The sequence below is a fragment of the Arvicola amphibius genome, chromosome 5 (assembly GCF_903992535.2).
Source record: "Arvicola amphibius chromosome 5, mArvAmp1.2, whole genome shotgun sequence".
Classification (NCBI taxonomy): domain Eukaryota; kingdom Metazoa; phylum Chordata; class Mammalia; order Rodentia; family Cricetidae; genus Arvicola; species Arvicola amphibius.
In genome coordinates this window covers 102,780,065-102,797,796 of record NC_052051.1, presented here as the reverse complement: position 1 = coordinate 102,797,796, position 17,732 = coordinate 102,780,065, and the positions used below count along the sequence as shown (strand labels likewise).

General features: G+C 44.9%; 1 protein-coding gene across 5 annotated transcripts in view; it reads right to left on the bottom strand.

Moving 5' to 3' along the window:
• Positions 1–17,732, bottom strand: part of Fhod3 (formin homology 2 domain containing 3) — a 412,222-nt gene that overhangs the window by 21,076 nt on the left and 373,414 nt on the right. For all 5 annotated transcript variants that reach the window (XM_038330720.1, XM_038330721.1, XM_038330722.1 and 2 more), the window contains 4 exons: positions 11,022–11,180; positions 3,711–3,893; positions 3,038–3,157; positions 2,030–2,191 (listed from right to left, as the gene is read on the bottom strand). In XM_038330720.1, coding sequence (XP_038186648.1) covers positions 2,030–2,191; positions 3,038–3,157; positions 3,711–3,893; positions 11,022–11,180 — 624 coding nt within the window. The remainder of the gene's footprint in view (positions 1–2,029; positions 2,192–3,037; positions 3,158–3,710; positions 3,894–11,021; positions 11,181–17,732) is intronic.

The window sequence follows — 17,732 nt, the reverse complement described above, 5'->3', positions numbered from 1 at the left end:
TGTCCATCTCAGAGAGGAGAGCTATGGCGTCTGCCTCACTGCCTTCTTCCTCCCCGCATTCTGTTCTGTCTTCCCCGCCTACCTATGTTCTGACCTATCAGGCCAAGCAGTTTTCTTTATTAATTAACCAATGAAACAACAGATAGACAGAAGACCTTCCTACATCAAAGTAAGATATACAGAAGGAAGAAAAGTAAAAAGACCCAAGACAAATGGTAGATAAAGAGAAACAGGTAATGTAAGTTAAAAGAACTAGCCAGAAACGAGCTAAGCTTAGGTCGAGCATTCAAAACTAATAAGTCTCCATGTCATGATTGGGAGCTGGTTGATGGCCCAAAAGAAAAAGCCTGGTACAGAATCAAGTTAACAAAGGCAGACTGAAGGAGGATCTGCCATGGGAGAAAGACTAGGAGTAAGATCCAAGTCTGGGAAAGGGTAGCAGATAGCCACATGGTCTTCTGTTGGAACACATGGATCTTGAACAGCCATCATCTAGTGTAACTATTGTGGGCAGTTTGGGCCGGTGTGGCCAGTATGTAGGCAAGGGTAAATTATGCAGCTACTATTTAAATGACAACAAAATGTCTAGTGGGCATTGGGAAAGGGCTGGTACTGATGCGGGCCCAGGACAGCCACAGATCTGGTCCGGTATCAGTAATTCTGTGTCAGGGTCATTTTGGTTGCTAACCAGCTCCAGCTGGGGAAGACCCTGCGCAGAACCAAATAGAACCCAGGTGTTTTAGGAGGCTCTGAAACAAGGCCAAGAGGAAGGGGCTCCAGGCGAACTGGTTTTGCTCTTGAATTGCTATCAAAGCCTTCTGAGGAATGACTTGTGGAGGAGGGACAGTAGTGGCTACAGGGCTATCTGAGGGTTTTCTGCATTGCTTAGGGCATACCATATGTGTAAAGACCACGGCCTAGTGCCCACTACAGAACAGTGTGGCATGCATCCCCATTCAAGGACTCCATTCTGAGAAGCCTTCTGTGAGCTCTGTCAGGACTAGAAAACCACTGCCTGGGCCTCTTTTTGTCTCAAGACAGGGACACTGTGAATCCAACTGAGGGCTCCTGCTGGGTGTACCTGGTAACTGCCAGGCTGTAATTCCCATGGCAGGTGAAGGAAGCTGTCGTTACTAGGTCACGTGCCAATCCACTGGGTGATGACAGAGAAGGGTGCTCCTTCAAGGAGACCTCTGTAACCCTGACTCTACCTCTTGGCCACGCTACTCTCCAGTCCCACCTCATCCTCAAGTGCAGTGGATCCTAATACTTTCCACTCACATGTCCAAGCCTACTATATTTCCAGAAGTTTCCTCCACAGTGGCCTGGCTTCCAGCGCTTCTATAGCCTTCACAACTCTGTTGTGTTTGGGGTTCCCCTGGGTATTGTTCTGCCTCAATGGTCCCCTATCTTGCAGCTAAGTGACCACATACTACAATGGTCTCTTCCCTAACCAGCCATGTGCTCACAAAGATATTAAGTCTGCACTTTAAGAGCCTGCAGCTGAGGGTCCAAAACCATATACTGTTTATAGCCCTGTAAAAATGTTCCCTGTGTGTAAGATCATTGGAACGGCCAATCTCTGAGCATTGGGGCCAGGCATACTTGGGTTTCTGGCTCCAGGTCTCATCCTGGGTACTGTGGCATCTCAGGAGGAGCCAGATGGCATCTTTTTGATATATCTGCCTCTGATATGCTTACCTAAAGCAGGCTGAATATTTGCAACATTGGAGAGAATAGTCTGGAAACTAGCACTCTCTCTCGCCAGTGGACACTGGAGCGAGGCTTGCATGGCAAGCTTGCCCCACATACCTCAGTAGGAAAGAATCCGACCAAGAACCAGAGATAGGAAAAAGATCTTAAAAGTTCATTAGAAATGGCATGAAATGAATCATAATTGTGAACTCCAGAGCAGGCAGTACAGGCTGCACCAAATGGCTTGCGAACAGAGGCCGTATGCCTCTGAGATGACGCAGAAGACCCAACAGTGAGGCCCACGAGGCCAGCGCCTCCAAGGCCAGGGACGTACCTTGGCTGACCTGGTAATGGCCCCGATCTCTGAGTACAGATCCGAGCTGTCTGGAAAGTTTTCCACCACCATGGTGCACACGTGATGGAGAAGTGACTGCTTGTGCACCGTATCTTTGACCTCTGGAACCTTCTCGAGGTAGCTTAACTCAAATGCTTTGGCCTGTTTGGTGACATTGAATAAAGACATGAGAAAAATAAGTATTACATGGGCTCTTTCAACAGGGCAGGTGATTAGAATCGATGTCCTACAGTTTAGTTTCTCCAAGACACACAATCCTTCCTCTGCTGCTCAAACTGCAACAGCCACACCCACCACATTCCCGAGCCACCTCCCAGGGCTTTGACAGGTCGCTGACACCTGCATACCAACAGTTTCTCTCTCCTCTGACCATTACTGAATGTCTGCTTTCTGATCAGACTCAGGCCAACAGCAGCAACCAATACATTTGCTTTAAAAAAAAGAATATCAGACCTGAAGAAAAGGCTTATAGAGGTTAAAGAGAGCATACCGCTGTTGCAGAGGACTGGTTGGATCAAAGCACCTACATGGGAGGGTTCGCAGCTTTACTGATAACGCTAGCTCCGAGGCATCCGAAACCTCTAGCTTCCATGAGCATATGCGCTCAGGTATATGCACATACTCAATTAGAAATAAAATCAGTCTTTAAAAGAATATCGGAATGTGTATAAGTTTAAATATTTGAGTGGTAAGTGTAGAGACAAAAAGAATCTTTCTAAACAAAAATGCCCTAATGTTAATTTTTTAGAGCAGTCATACCCTGTAAGGGCCATGTACTTATCTTTCAAGCTTTCTTACAAAAGAGTTCCTATCCAAATGAATGGGCCCTGATATTTTGAGGACAGAAAGCTTTGATTTTTAAGCAAAAAGACATAAAAGCAGCTTGTTCCACTGTCCTTCAGGGAATGGAAGGGACAGATCCATTGGTAAATGACAGCAGAGACCGTGACAAAGGAGGCCAGAGAGTAAGGGACTGGGAAATCTTACATTGGTTCCATTTAGAAAGTTCCCAATGGCCAGGAGTGTGGACAGGATGAAGCCCAGAGTCTTGTTGTTCTCCAGCTGGTCTATTCCTTCCTTCAGGTCCAAAAGTGGTTCAGCCACTTCCTTTCAGATAAAAAGAAAGCAGGAGATGAGAAAGAATACACATCTTCGTTTCCTTTTTTCTTTTCCAGGTTTGTGTGGTCTACAGCAATAAGACATCCAAGATATGGACAGTCCTGAACGGCAGTCATTTCTGCCAGACATTTGGTCACAACAATGGGAAAAGTAGTTACTAATATTCTCTCAAAAGTACCTGTGAAGGTGCCAACTGCCATGGCCTGTGCCAGTTTAGGTTATTGTCATCAGGTGGAAGGATAATAGTGTTTTTCCCACATTCTGCTTTTCTCTATTTTCTACAGTGAAAATACAGTCTTGTAACTTTTGATTGCTAAACATCATTTACTTGCCGCCTACAATCAGCGTCTGAAGCTGCGTCAAGAAGGCACGCATCACCTACTACAGATGCAATTCACACCCCCCACCGTGAGCTATGATGCACCATCAGCTCCCCTCCAAATGCTGTGTCAAGAATGAGTCTTGCCCAGTTTAATATCCACCAACTGTGAAAAGCCCTGCCCTCCACACTGAACTGGGGATGCTCCTGTGGCCTGCCTACCTTTTCTGTGGTCTCATAGTCCATTTTGAATGCCCAGAGGTGGAGCCGAGCTGAAAGCTCGCTGATGGAGGAGAGTGTGAGGAGGAACTGCTCGGCGCTACCCAGGGGAACGTCAGGGTTGGCCAGCTGAGCTTCCTGGATTTTCTGCTTCTCTTCTTCAGTTGGAATCATGGTCAGAATTTTCTAGAAAGACGCGGAGATGTAATGATTCTTTGTTAGTAATGGGCTCTGCTCCTGCAATGTTTTCAAATTTCTGTTACAATTTTCCAAGCAGATAGCTAAAAGCATTCTGTTTTTATTAGTAGGCAGGTGTTATAATATGATAATCTGTAAACTTTACGTATTCTGCTGCAGGCCTTCTAGGGCATAAAGGGCATCTAGGCAAGAGCAGGGAATGATAAATGAGAAAAAAAAAAAAGACAGACTATTGGAGAACAGCTTTTTTCTCCTGAGGAAATACAGCAACATGTGTCAAGAATGTGTGCTTTGTTGCACAACTCATGAACTATTATTTTAATAGATTACAAAAATGAAACACTCACAAATAACTGCTCAATGATGAAAACAGTATTATCTAACAGTATTTTGTTATATTTAAATTTATATATTATTTATTTTAAAAAAGAAAACAATCTTTTTTCATTTTATATACCAATCCCAGCTCCCACTCCCTTCCCCCTTCCCTCCTCCCTTTCTCTCCACCTAGCCCCCCCTACCCAACCCCCATCCACTCCTCAGAGTGGGTAAGGCACATTGCTTTGGGGAAGGTCCAGTGCACTCCCTACTGTATCTAGGCTGAGCAAGGTATCCATCCAAAGAGAATGGGTTCTCAAAAGTCCAGTACATGCAGTAGGGATAAATCCAGGTGCCACTGCCAGTGGCCCTGCAGTCATACAACTGTTAGCCACATTCAGAGGAACTAGTTTGGACTTATGCTGTCTTCTTCCCTGTCTGACTGGAGTTGGTGAGCTCCCATTAACTCAGGCAGACTGTTTCCGTGGGAGTCCCCTTCAGGATCTTGACCTCTTTGCTCATATTCTCATCCTCCTACTCTTCAACTGGACATTGGGAGCTCAGTGCAGTGCTACGATGTGGTTCTCTGCCTGTTTCCATCAGTTGCTGGATGAAGGTTCTATGGTATTATATTAAGATATTCACCAGTTCGGGTCCCCTCTCCTCTATTGCTTAGGGTCTTAGCTGGGGTTATCCTTGTGGATTTCTGGAAATTTTTTTAGTACCAGGTTTCTTGCTATCCCCTTAATGGCTCCCTTGATCAAAATATCTCTTTCCTTGCTCTCATCTCTGTCTTTCACCATCTTGACTATTCTGTTCCCTCAAGTTCTCCTCTCCCCTCCCCTCGTCTTCCCCTTCCACAGCCCCACTCCCCCCACCCCCATGCTCCCAATTTTGTCAGGCTATCTTGTCTGTTTCCCGTTTCCAGGTGACTAATAGTATTATCTTTCTACTTCTATTTGCTTTAGATAAAAGCCAATTGCGGAATACCAAGAGGACAAAGGATGTTAGAATCTGATTTGATTTTTATGGGTTCAAATGCATAATTTATCACATTTTTAAAAAACAGAAAAATTCTTATCCATCCTCATTATTCCTATTTTAACACTATTTGGAAACCCTTTCTTCCCCTCCACAAATACACATGAGAAACATACAGATGGGGGGGAGGTAAAATTATCCATACTCACAGAGGCTATGATACTCTAGGTAAAGAATTATAAGCATCTACAAAAATGTTTCTAAAACACAGAAGTGAGTTTAACAATGTTCCATGACACAAAACCTACTTTATTGTTACATAGTACTGAGTAAATTTTAAAGTGCTGTTTATGATGAAATATACAAGTGACAAATCTAATAAATAATTTATAAACTCTACATGTTGGAAATATTAAGCTGCTAATGAAAACAACCAGAGAAGATCTAAGTCATTAGAGTAGGATACTCTATATGAGCTGAGATTTACAGTCAGGATGCTGTCTCCCCAGACAAATCTATAGGTTTAACTCAGTTCCAACCAAAAGACCAACATGACTTTGTATAGAAACAGACAAGCTGGTTCTAGACGCTATGTAGTAAGGAAGAAGAAATGGAACAACTATGGTGAACTGTGAAAAGTGGCCTCAAAAGTATCACTCTGCCCAACTCGAAGAAATACAGAATCATAGTAATTAGGACAAATACTTGTATCAACGGGCAAAACAGCACAGACACGGGGCACAAATACGGTCTGTTAATGCTGACAAAGTGGAAGACTATTCAAGAGAGAGAGGACAGAATTTCCAATGAGTGCTGTGGAAACAACTAGATTCCATATTTGAGAAAAATGAACCTCAGCTTAATTCTCATATATATATATATATAAGAAAACTCAACATGGGTCATGGATTTAAAAGGAAAATGTAATACCATAAAAATTTTTGGAAAGAAACAGGAAAAAAATCTTTGTGACCCATGGAAGACAAAAATAATCCACAATAAGGAGTTGATAAACTGTATCCTAGTTAAATTTTTTCACTGTAAAAAGAATGAAAACATAAGCTTTATTTTGTCAACATAGAGGACCCTATGACCTTGCCATTCTGTTCCTGGGCATGTACTCCAGAACTATGAAAACTGATAGTCACAGGAAACTATCAAAATATTGGCAATTGCTTTATTCATAACAGCCCAAGGCTGGGTCAAGCAAATTATTTTTAGTGGGTAAACAGGTAAACAATTCAATAGGTACATCCACAAAGAGAATAGTCATCTGTGGTAACATCAAGATGCTCTTGAGCCTATGATACTTTGATGACTCTCAAGGCTGTCTGTCATGCTGAGTGAAAGAAGGCGATCTCTTCAGGTTCTACACGGTGAGAGTCCATACGGCATTCTCCAAAAGACAAAACCACAGTGATGGAAAAAGTATCTCTGCCTGCCAGGGGCTGGGACTACAGAAGCGCAGCATGGGAGATGGGAGGGTTTCAATCCAGATTGCAGGAATCCAGATACATAAACTTTATACTATATCGACTCCAAAAATTTTTTAAATCACAACTATAAAATTAACTGCTGCTATTAAATATGCACATGCTAACACAATGCATCTGGGTATATCTGAGCAGAAGCAACCCTGAGCTTGATGCGTCGTAACAGGCAGGGAGGACTGGCCTCAGCGCATCAGAAGCACAGCTATTCTGAAGCTATATTCTAAACTGCAGAGTGAGGCTGCAGGAGATGACACCTGGCAAACACTCAGGCACATCTCCTGCCAAGTTGTCCCTCACTGCGGCTCCAGGATGAGGCTATGTGTGCAGAATTTGAGTATAAGGAGAGATTTAGCCAAAATTCTCTAGGTCACACTGACCACAAATATAGTGTTTAAAAAACACTTATCCAAACAATTCAAACAGACAACACTGTTTGAAAACATCTATGGTTGGACCGTGACTAGTTTTTAAAATATTTAGTAAAAAAAAAAAAGTGTACTTTAATTTTCATAATGCTTAAATTGTTCTAGGCACGGCAGTAATTTCAAAACAAAAGCTTGCCAACACCTTGTAGAGCCTTCAGGAGACAAGTTCCTGCAAGTTTTGTCCCTTTGTCCCTTTGAAGAAGGAACTGATGGTGTTTCTTTTGTTTTTCACGTCTCCATTTCTTCACCACGGAGGATTCTGAGCTCACCAGATACCTGCTAGTCTATTTTCTCTTTCCTGTATCTTTTCTGATACAGGACAGCTGATCAGAAGGTCTGAGTCACCTCTGGCGAGCTGGGGGTCCTTTTCTCCACGGGGACGATATAGATGAACACAAGGCAGGGTTGAAGTCAGACTCATGCCACGTTCATAGTTTCTTTAATGCTATTCTGAATTATCATTTGGTTTTGTAAGGAAAGGAACATCTAACAAGACCAAAATGTAATAGCCCGAATGTTTGTTTGTTTACTTCTTTCTAGATCAATGATTCTCAGCCTTCCTAATGCTGCAACACTTTACCACAGTTATGTTGTGGTAACTGCCCCTCCCCCAGAAATCATAAAGATTTTTTTATTGTTACCTCATAACTGTAATTTCGATACTGTTAGGAATCATAATGTAAATATTTTCGAATATGCAAGTTTGTTGATGGGGTCACAACCCACAGGCTGAGAATCATTGTTCTGTATTACTACAATAACTACACTTGTTTTTATAGCAGAAGGTACCATCCAAAGAAAAACAATGCAAACATATTCTTTATCATGGACCTAAATGATAGGCCATTACATTAACTGCAAATGAGATTTCACTTGTTTTTGGCAGAATTCCTGCTATGGTAATGAAGAATATACTACAAGGGTTTGGGTCGAGCATGAGGGTCTCGGGAAAGTTTGGCTGGGGTTAGTCTGTTGACAGTCTGCATATTCTGAGAAAATGGGTTCTATCCCTGCACTCGCTCTCAGAAAGCAACTTAAAAAGCAGCCCTGATGATATCTCCTTTCATTCTCGTGAGCACTCTAGGGCAGCACACTAGGGCAAGAGACTATTGTGCCCAGCAGAGGTGAAACGATTTGCTGGAGGTTAGGTTGACGCTCTCCCAAGCAGAGCCGGAGAGCTGCTGGGGCTGCCTTCAGCTAGTCCTAGCAGGAGTTCCATCATACAGGGACACTCATCTGCAGGTGCAAACAGCTGGGTCCCATCGTCAAAGCATTCTGGTTCCTTGAGCCAGCTACGTAGCTCACAAGCAGACTCACCTACGCCCAGCACCTATGAAGTCAGCTAAGGACGGGCCTTATGTCATATAAACTCCTTAGAATGACACTGTGGCCCAAACAGTTAAAGAAAATTTCTGCTGGATCTGACAGCCAAAGTGAGATACGTTAAATGCCATGAGAGACAACTGTATTGTCCTACCTTCTAAGTGGACTACGCCCTAAAACTCAGAAAAGCAAAAGAGGTTAAAGTAATGAAGCGATGTCTTCCCGCTTCTGTTTGTGATCATTCTCTGTGTTTTACTTGAAAAAAAAAATAATACAGATGCTCTCTAGAGATGACCCTAAAATAACTTCCTACAGTTTAATACTCATCTGAAAGCCACTTCCTTGATGGAGCTAATTACTCAGGTTTGTATGACAAATCCAGATTCATACCGTGAGTTGCTAGGCAATGGCCCAGGATGTCATTTAATACACCCTAATTGTGTTTTGGTACACAGAGCTTTCCAGTCACCCTGTGAAGCTGCGATGCCGTGACATAATGCGTGTGTCCAGGAAGCAGACGGTCTGGCTGAAGGCCGGAGGGCATTAACTGCAAATCTTATTAGCAAAGGTCTGCAAGCTGACAACCATTTTTTCTTCCCGGTCTCATCTTAACTCTTGAACGGCAAGAGTCCAGGACAAGCTTTGGGTCCTTCCTCGCGCATGAGTGTAGACCTTCTATACCCCTCAGGCAGCTGGGGTCAGCGGTCATGAACAGGAGAGGACAGAGGCTCCTGCATTTCCCATGCTATAAGAGGCCTTATGCCATGGTCTTCGCAGCTCTGCCTGAGAACAGCTGAGGGACAGGCATAGTCCTCGGATACGGAAACAGCTCCAATGAGGGCTTCTTGGCTGGAATGCTTTCACTCCCTGAGGAGGTTAGCAGTGTGTGGAGACATTTCAGGCTGTGGTCAGTGTGGAGGAGGGTAGGTACCACTAGCATCTGCTATATTGGTTACATGTCCTCTTGCTGGCAAAGTAACAACGCTGTTCAAATCAAGTGGCTTAAAACAGCATAAATGTATTCTCTCATAATGTTCAAAAATCAAGGTTGTGGGAAGGCCATGATTTCTCTTTGGAGGCTGGAGAGGAGAACGTTTCCTTGCCTCTTCTGATACTCAACACAGCTCTTGGCATCCCTTGATTTCTAAGCATGTCTCTCTAACATCCTTCTCTGTCATCTCATGGACTTCCTGTCTGCGAATCTCCCTGTATGTTCTCTGATGCAAGTGGCACTCCCACCTGTCTGTATCCAAATGTCCCTCCTCTTTTAAGAATACCAGTCAGAGACTGATGGCCCATCCTAATGGAACTGTTTTTCCAAGCAAGTCACCTCCTGGATGGTCATGAGCTTGGCAAGGATACTGTATGTTCAACCAAGTACTTGTTTCAGTGGGTAGTTTTTCTTGTTATCGTCTCTTCTTCCCTAAGTGTGCACGGCCTGCTGGGCTCCAAACCTTGCAGGTACTGTTTGTTCACAGCCCTCTCCTCTACCCAGGACTGTAGATGAGTCTAACACCGTGGCTCAAGCCTTCCTCTCGGGGGACCTTCCTGCCAAAGGCTTGCACTCCCTCTGGAGTTAGGCTTCACTGGTTCCATCCACATCGAAGTTTTCCAAACAAGACTATGCATGAATAAACCTCAGATGTGAAGGCCTCTTACCAATAGAAGGATGGATCACCCGATACCACAAAGCAGCGTCTCCAGGCACCTTATCGGCACCCAGATGTCTCCAGGTTACATCACCCTTTGGCACAAATCTGTAGGGTGTCCAGTAGCTCCTTCCCTTTTCCATCATGGGAATAACAGGTTTCACCTGCTATAATCCAGCACCATCCCACAGAGGCAGGAGAGCATAACCACGTGCAAAAACAGAAATTGTGGCACGTTAGGTGAATATGCTCCACTGGGCTTTCTCCATCTTGAACATATCAGCAAGCACGAGAACCTCAGTAGGCTTACTCTGTTCTCCAGATGATCCAACAAAACATTATTTGTTTATTTTTCCTTTTGACACAGGGTTTCATGGAACCCAAGCTGGCCTCAAACTCCCTGTGCAACTGAGGATGACCTTGTACTTTTCTGATCCTTCTGCCTGCACTTACCAAGCACGGAGGCTACCTGCAGGTGCCATCACATCCACACTATGCAGTGCTAGGGATTAAACTGGGATTTGTGTATGGTAAGGGAGCCACCTCCCTAGCCTCAAATCACATTTTTATTAGATTAAAACAATGTCCTTTATGTGGGCTTCATTCAGCACCACATGAAAGACTGCAATCCCTAAGTGTTCCTAGACATATGGACATGACATGGAAGAGACCTAAGCATCCTCATATGGAGGACGTGATGATCTTTTTTCATTCTGAGGTAAGAAATGTTTGGTTAGCGAGCCAAGATCTTTGAACTTCACAGGCAAAGGGGCTTATCTCCCCATCCCAGATAAACATCTAAGAATCATTAACATATTTCAGAGTTCAGTTGAATAAAAAAGATTACAACCTTCCAAAGTAATATTCAATGCAATAATGTGATGCACATTTCACAACGCTAACGATTCTTCATAGAACCCGTCTTACCTCAATCCCTTCTTTGTTTAAGGCATACTCATCGAAGTTCAAAATGGCTATCTTGATTGTCCTTGGAGGAGGCAGCACTGTCAGACCAATGTTGATAGCGTTACTCCTCTTAGAATCCAGAACAATGATCTCCTGCCTTTTACCGTCTGCAGCTGTTTTCTTGGTGATAAAACAAGGAAAGTCAAAAGATTAGTGTATCATCCTGGGTCCTTCCTAGGTTTCATTACTAAAAGCAGACTCACTCCTTATTTAAAAGAGAAAGCAAATGGCCCAGACTCGGCTCAGGGAAGATCTGGCTGCCACTCAGCATAGGAAGAGAATGGGGAAGAGGGAGATCAAGGCTCAGGTACTTTCCTTCAAGTTTCAGTCAGTAACGGAACAAGCCAGACATATTACAAAATAAAACTGATTTTCTTTCAATAGGAAAAAAAATTTTGTGCAAGAACAAAACCCGTTTTCCCCCCACCATTTTAGAGTTCCTTTCTTGCGTGCTGTGAAGCATTTGGATGCGTCTTGGCTGGCTCAGTGTGTGCAGTGTGCCCATAGCAGTGAATAAACACAGAGGCTGAGGGGACAGGGAGAGGACATCCAGTGTGGCTGCTGTGTCAGTTTAGTCCTCGGGTCCCTGGATCTCCCCAGGGCCTCCTTTACTACCCAAATGTCCTGCACCCTTCACAGCAGAGTGTGCCCATCTTTCCTGTCCATGGGACCATCATACAGCTATCCAGCGGAGGGTGGAGGAGGAAAGAAAGGGCCTGCGCAGAAGAAGAGGTATAAGTGGTGAGTAGGAACAGGCCAAAGAGGACGACAGAGAAGCAGAGGTGTCCTAGCATCCTTGTAAACCCCTGTGATGGGGCTTTCCTGACGGCATGGGTGCCCCTCAGAGGCAGGCCCTGGGCCTACCTCAAGATGATGGCTAGCATGTGGCTGGAACTCTGTGTGCCTTTCAAACTCAATGTTTGTATTCCTTCTCCAAATTCACATGTTGGCCCCGTGATAGCCAAAAAGGGAATCTAGTATCAGAGGTCGCAGCCATGGGAGGTAATTAGGCTTAAGTAAGGTGGTAAGAATGGAATCTTGACAATGGGATTGGTGTTCTTCTTATGGGAACACAGCAAGAAGGAAGCCATCTGAAAGTCAGGAAGAAAGCCCTTGGCAGAATTAACCTGGCTAGCATCATGGTCTTCAACTCCACAGTCTCAGGAACTGTAAGAAATACATTTGTTGTTTAAACCACTGAGTATGTAGTATTTAAAATATTTTTACATTTATTTATTTTATGGGTATGAATAGTATACCTACATGTATGTATGGGTAGTGTATATATACATATATGTATGTGTAGTGTGTGTAAGCCTGGTGCCTGTGGAGTTAAGAGGGTGTCAAATCCCCTGGAACTGGAGTTACAATGGTTGTGAGCTACCACGTAGGTGCTGGGAATTGAACTTGACCCATCTGGAAGAACAACAAAAGGAACCATCTCTCCAGCCTGGAGTATGGTATTTTATTTTGACTGTCCTGACAGAAAATCACAGGCTGTGACACAAGCCGTCTCCACTTCCCCTTCAGCGGTCAGGAAGTCATATGCAGGTGGCAATGAGGGACGTGGGAGGAGACTGGTCCAATGAGCCTCGACAACTGCTCAGGTTCCCTCGGTGCAAAGGCATCTGGGAAGATGGGACCCTCTGAGAGTGACAAAGATGAAGATCAGGGGCTTCTCTTAAAAAAAAAAAAAAAAAATGGGTGCTTCTCACTAAACTTTTTTATGCACTACTGAGCCAGTCAGCCGGTGTGCTGAGACAGCGGGACTGAAAGAGCCGTGTGGTACAATGGTACGGGAAGGCTCGTACAGCATAGCCCCAGTCATCCTCTCCAAGACTGAAATTCCTGAACTAAAAGGCGAAAGAATGGCAGCTAGCCTGAAACCAAAACAAAAGAAGCAAAGTCAGGTCAAACACGGCAAGTGAGCAGCAGCATGACTGTGGAGGATCCACTGAGGTCTTCTGATAAGTTGGGAGCGTAGCCCCCAACCCCTGGCATCCATCCCAGCCTCCAGGCCTTGGAGTTGCTTTGGTCTGGACTCCAAATCCCAGCAGGCCAGGTCCTGACCCCTCTGGGAAGGGTCAGGACCACTCTGGGCTCCCAGAGGAGAAACACGTGGTTCCGGGTTTGTATGGGCTCCCTGCTTTGCTGTCTCCCCGCCATGTACTTGGCCACCCGAGAGCGTCATTCTTAATAAAACAATGGGCATTTTGATTTGGTTTGATTTGACCTAATTGGATTTCTTGTGCCAGCAGTGCCGCCCTTCTTCTTATTTTTTTTTTTAACTTAACATCTTCCTTCTGAGGAAAAGGTCAAGGAGAAAGCAGGCACAGAGGCACAGTGAAAAAGATGAGGCCACACCAAGGAGACCCTGCCTTCCTGACTGCTTTGTGGAAGATGGCCATCTCTGCTGATGGCTGTATCAAGATATCAGTGGACAGTGAGATCTAAACTTGGACACAAGCCCGAGAGGTTTAGAGACCAGTCCAGCTCCCCCAACAGTCTGTTTCGTTCGTTCTGATTTAGTTTCACTGGTAAGATTTCTGTAGGTAGTCTCCTAACTCACTCTGTAGCCCAAGCTGTTCTCTAACCCATGACCCTTTTCTCTCAGTCAACCTCCTGGCATCTGGGATAACAGACTTTGGGCACTAAGAGTCTCTTTTCCAACTGGCTGCTTGCCTTTACAGATATATTTATTGTCCCTCTTTGTTATCTCGTTTCCTGAGCAGCTTTTGGGTGTCTAGTTCGCAAATGAGAACTTTTCATGTCCAAGTGTGAAAAGAGCATTCCCCCTCTCCCCCGGAGGACCAGGAAACCTCCAATGCTGCTCTGGGCCACAGGAAGGATGGTTTCAGTCTTGGGTCCTTCATCAAAGATGGAAGACAGCCAACTTCTACCCTCCTCTTCAGCAAGTGTCAAGAACGGTCAGGGTGGGAGGAACGCTGGAGCAGAAAGTACCTGTTGCCCAGGCTCCAGGCATAGAGGTCTCAATTACAGTGGCTAGATGTGAAAACAGGGCTATCTCTAGGGTGCATCTGCTTTTGCATAGCAGGCATGCGGCCCTGTGAGGGAAACAGCTGCGGGGCAGTGTTGGAACATGCTACTTTCCCAAGTGTGTCCACAGAAGGGTTCAAGGGAGAAGGCGATTTGTTTATTTCAGAAGGGAGAGACCTTGAAAAGTCTCTAGGCTGTTTTAGCTCCATAAAGCCTATTAAGGAAAGGTCCTCCCTTGAGAACCTCCGTCTCCTCTTACCACCCCACCCCCAGAACAGTCTCTGGAGACCTGCCTCAGGCCTAGAGGCCCTGCAGGGCTTGTTGGTCATTTGTTTTGCTCTTGACTAGGAACACCAAAGGGAAAGGGTGAGATGTCAAAACAGTCAAGAGGGATGAGAGAGAATCAGAGGGTCCCCTGTATAACCAGGGGAACAGAGACCTTATAGAGAAAAGAGACAGGAAGGAACACAGGAAAGCAGTACAGCCTTTTCTCTCAAGCTGTCCCAGAGGGGTGAGGGTCCAGTGTACAAGAAGACAGAGTAGAATGTCTTTAGGATAAGGCTTCAACAGAGAGCACTCACATGCAAGAGTTATAGGACCTCTGGAACGCAAAGGAGGCAGCCACCTGAGCAGAGACTGATCACTGCTGAGGCTCAGGGCACAGAACATGGGCCACGGGAGACAGCTGTTCACTGCAGCCCCAGGGGGAGGCTGGCTACCTGGGCTAGTAGAGATCCACCACCGAGAACCAGAGGCCTGCACGTCTGCTTCCCAGAGAGTAAAGGTCACATAAGGTAATGTAAATATTGACTGGAGTAGCTAAGCCATGCTTAGGCTTAGCCGAAAAGGGCGCTCGCTGCAGAGATAGACAGCTAATGTTTCCTGGGCTAGAGATGTAGAAACCAGGCTTAAGAGCAGGTCAAACCGTGATCCCTAAAATCCAATGTTTTGAAGCTGCAGATAAGGCCTCAACTCAACTCTGAACAGTTATGGGGGGCATGAGGCTACATGCAAGTGTGACTGCACCCTGATTTCAGTCAACATTCCAGGGAAAGGAAAAGCACCTAACTTCCCCTCTGAGTCATTCAATTTTGGAAAACAGAATGATGAAGATTCGGGTAGCAGAGAGAAGAGTCAGAAAGACATTTAAACAGTAAACAGCTTTCATTAAGCCTAAAGTTTGCTAAAATGCTGATACAACAGATCACCACTTTGATATTTTTTTTTTTTTTTTTTTTTTTTTTTTTTTGCCCTTGCTGGGGATAGAACCCAGGGCCTTGCATACATTAGGCAAGCACTGTACTACTGAGCTATGTCTTGAGCTCACCCTCTTGAATTTTTAAAGAGTCGTTTTATTAGGAACAGAGGATCAAAATGTTTAAAAAGTGAACGCTGAACACACTGAACTTGTCACCCCAGAGGTGCGATTGAAAATAGAAACCCGTCTAGGGACATGATGCATTTGGAGAACTCCCTGAGTCTTGAAGAATGTCTCTGGGTCTGAGAGCACTTCCATGAAAGGCAACTGGCCTCTGCGCAAGCAGCTTGGCAGCCGTGCCGGAGACCCCGGGTCTGGGTCTGGTTCAGTATGGCCATTCTAGAAATGGTAAATCATGCCTCCCGACTCCCTGCTCACCCGCCAAGAATGACACCACAAGATATTTTCAAAACTCTCCCTTGAGAAACTGACAGCTACAAGGTTACAAGGTGCAATGATACAGATGTCACAAGGAAGAGAATGCTAGAATTTTCCTAGTCTTTCTGTGAGAATCATAAAGAAATACACAGCAAAGCTTTCCAGCAAAAAATAAAAACAAATAAAAACCTAAGCCTACATTAAGGCAAAAAAAAAAAAAAAAAAAAAAAACAACAAAAAAAAAACCTCTTTAGTTAAGAATAAGATTTTTAGTTGGCATGGTAGTGCATGCCTTTAACCCCAGTAGGTAGGAGGCTGAGGCAGGGCAATTGTTTTCAGTTTGAGTCCAGTTAGGGACTATAATAAGACTCTGTCTTAAAAAAAAATGACGGGAGGGTGAAAGAAAAGAATTCTTTCCATTCCAGAACAGGCTTGCCTTATGATTAAGGGGAAAGTATTATTTCCCATACTTTGGAGCCTCAGATAGCTGAGGCCAATGACTAAACAACAGGCTAATCTGTGTTTTCCCATTACTGAAAGCAGACGACACAGACTCAGTTACTAACTGGGGTAGCACCACAGGAGTAAAAAGTTGTGTTTCTAATCTCTAGGTAGAATTTGGGGTTCCTGTTGTTGACATTAAGAATATAATGAACTTCTTTGTATTCCAAATATGAAGCATGGAGACTTGTTTTTCCTTCTTCTCTGGGAAGAGGCCAGATCGGGGCATTGCTGTGGAAGGTGGGCTGAAGGCCATGCTCACACACCACGTTAAAGCAGGGGCTTACAACTATGGGTCGACTCCATAATCTCTGAGGCATTTACAAATCATCCAGGCTAGGCCTGCCAGGTATTAGGACCTGTAATCCCAACATAAGCAGGAAGGTCAACCACAAAGTTGAAGCCAGCCTGGTCTACACAGTAAATTCCAGGCCTGCCAGGGCTACATGTGTGTGTGTGTGGGGGGGGGGGGAACAAAACAAGCAGAATCACCCAGGCTGAGGCTTATACCTTGGCCAATTAAATCCACATCTCTCTATTTCCTTAAGAAGTCTCTGACAGTAGTTTCTGATATACTAAGAAACTTCAGGGCGAACAGAGTGTGGTAGTTTCAGTGTGAATGGCAGGCATTTGAGTACTTGGTTCTGTTAGTGGTACTGTTTGGGTTCGTTTAGGAAGTGTGGCCTTCCTTCTAGAGGAGGCGTGTCACTGGGGCTAACCAGTTCCAGCTTGCTCTCCTGTTTTGTGTTTACAGTTCAAGCCCTCAGCTCCTTGTCCCTGCTTCCTTATCTTTGCCCTGCCACCATGGACTCTGACTCTCTGGAACTAGAAGCCCAAATAAATTCCCTATTCTATAGGTTGTGTTGATCATGGTGTCTTGATAGAAATGTACCTACTACACAGAGCTAAGCAAACTTCTCTAGTTCCATTTGGAGACCCTGCTCCAAATAAACCCAAGAAACCATCATGTCCTCAAAGGCCAAAACGGGTCCTCTCATTGCCTCACTTAGGCTTTCTCCAAACTTGCCTTGGTCTGGTAGTTAGTTGGAGTATGAAGAAGGTGTCCTTTGAGAGTATCCGGGGTCATCCAGCCCCTGACTGGACAATAGAATTGGTAAAGACATTTCATAGGGTTCCTCATGTCAAGTCCAGACGCTTTGGGGACTCTACCTGACATAGTTCTCTGGAATCATTTGCACATACATCACCACATCCCAAAGCAGCAGCAAGAATACAGCACAGTAAGGCTTCACGCAGGGCTCGTGTCGCACACAACACAATGAGCAGCATGCTGTGAAAAGCTCCGTGAACACATTTGCTGCCGAGTCAGCAAAGTGGGCTCTGTTCCACAAACGAGTAAAGAAACCAGGAAGGAAAGGCATCTTTCGCTCTTCTCGTGTTCATTAAGTGCCCCCCCCCCCCAGCACTGGCTCTCACGCGTGAATCTGGGGTGGGGGTGACTGGCTAATCACAGCCATGCCCTGCTGCTTTGGTCTGGTGTCAGCTTTCCAACAGAAACTAAAACCACTTTCCTTTGT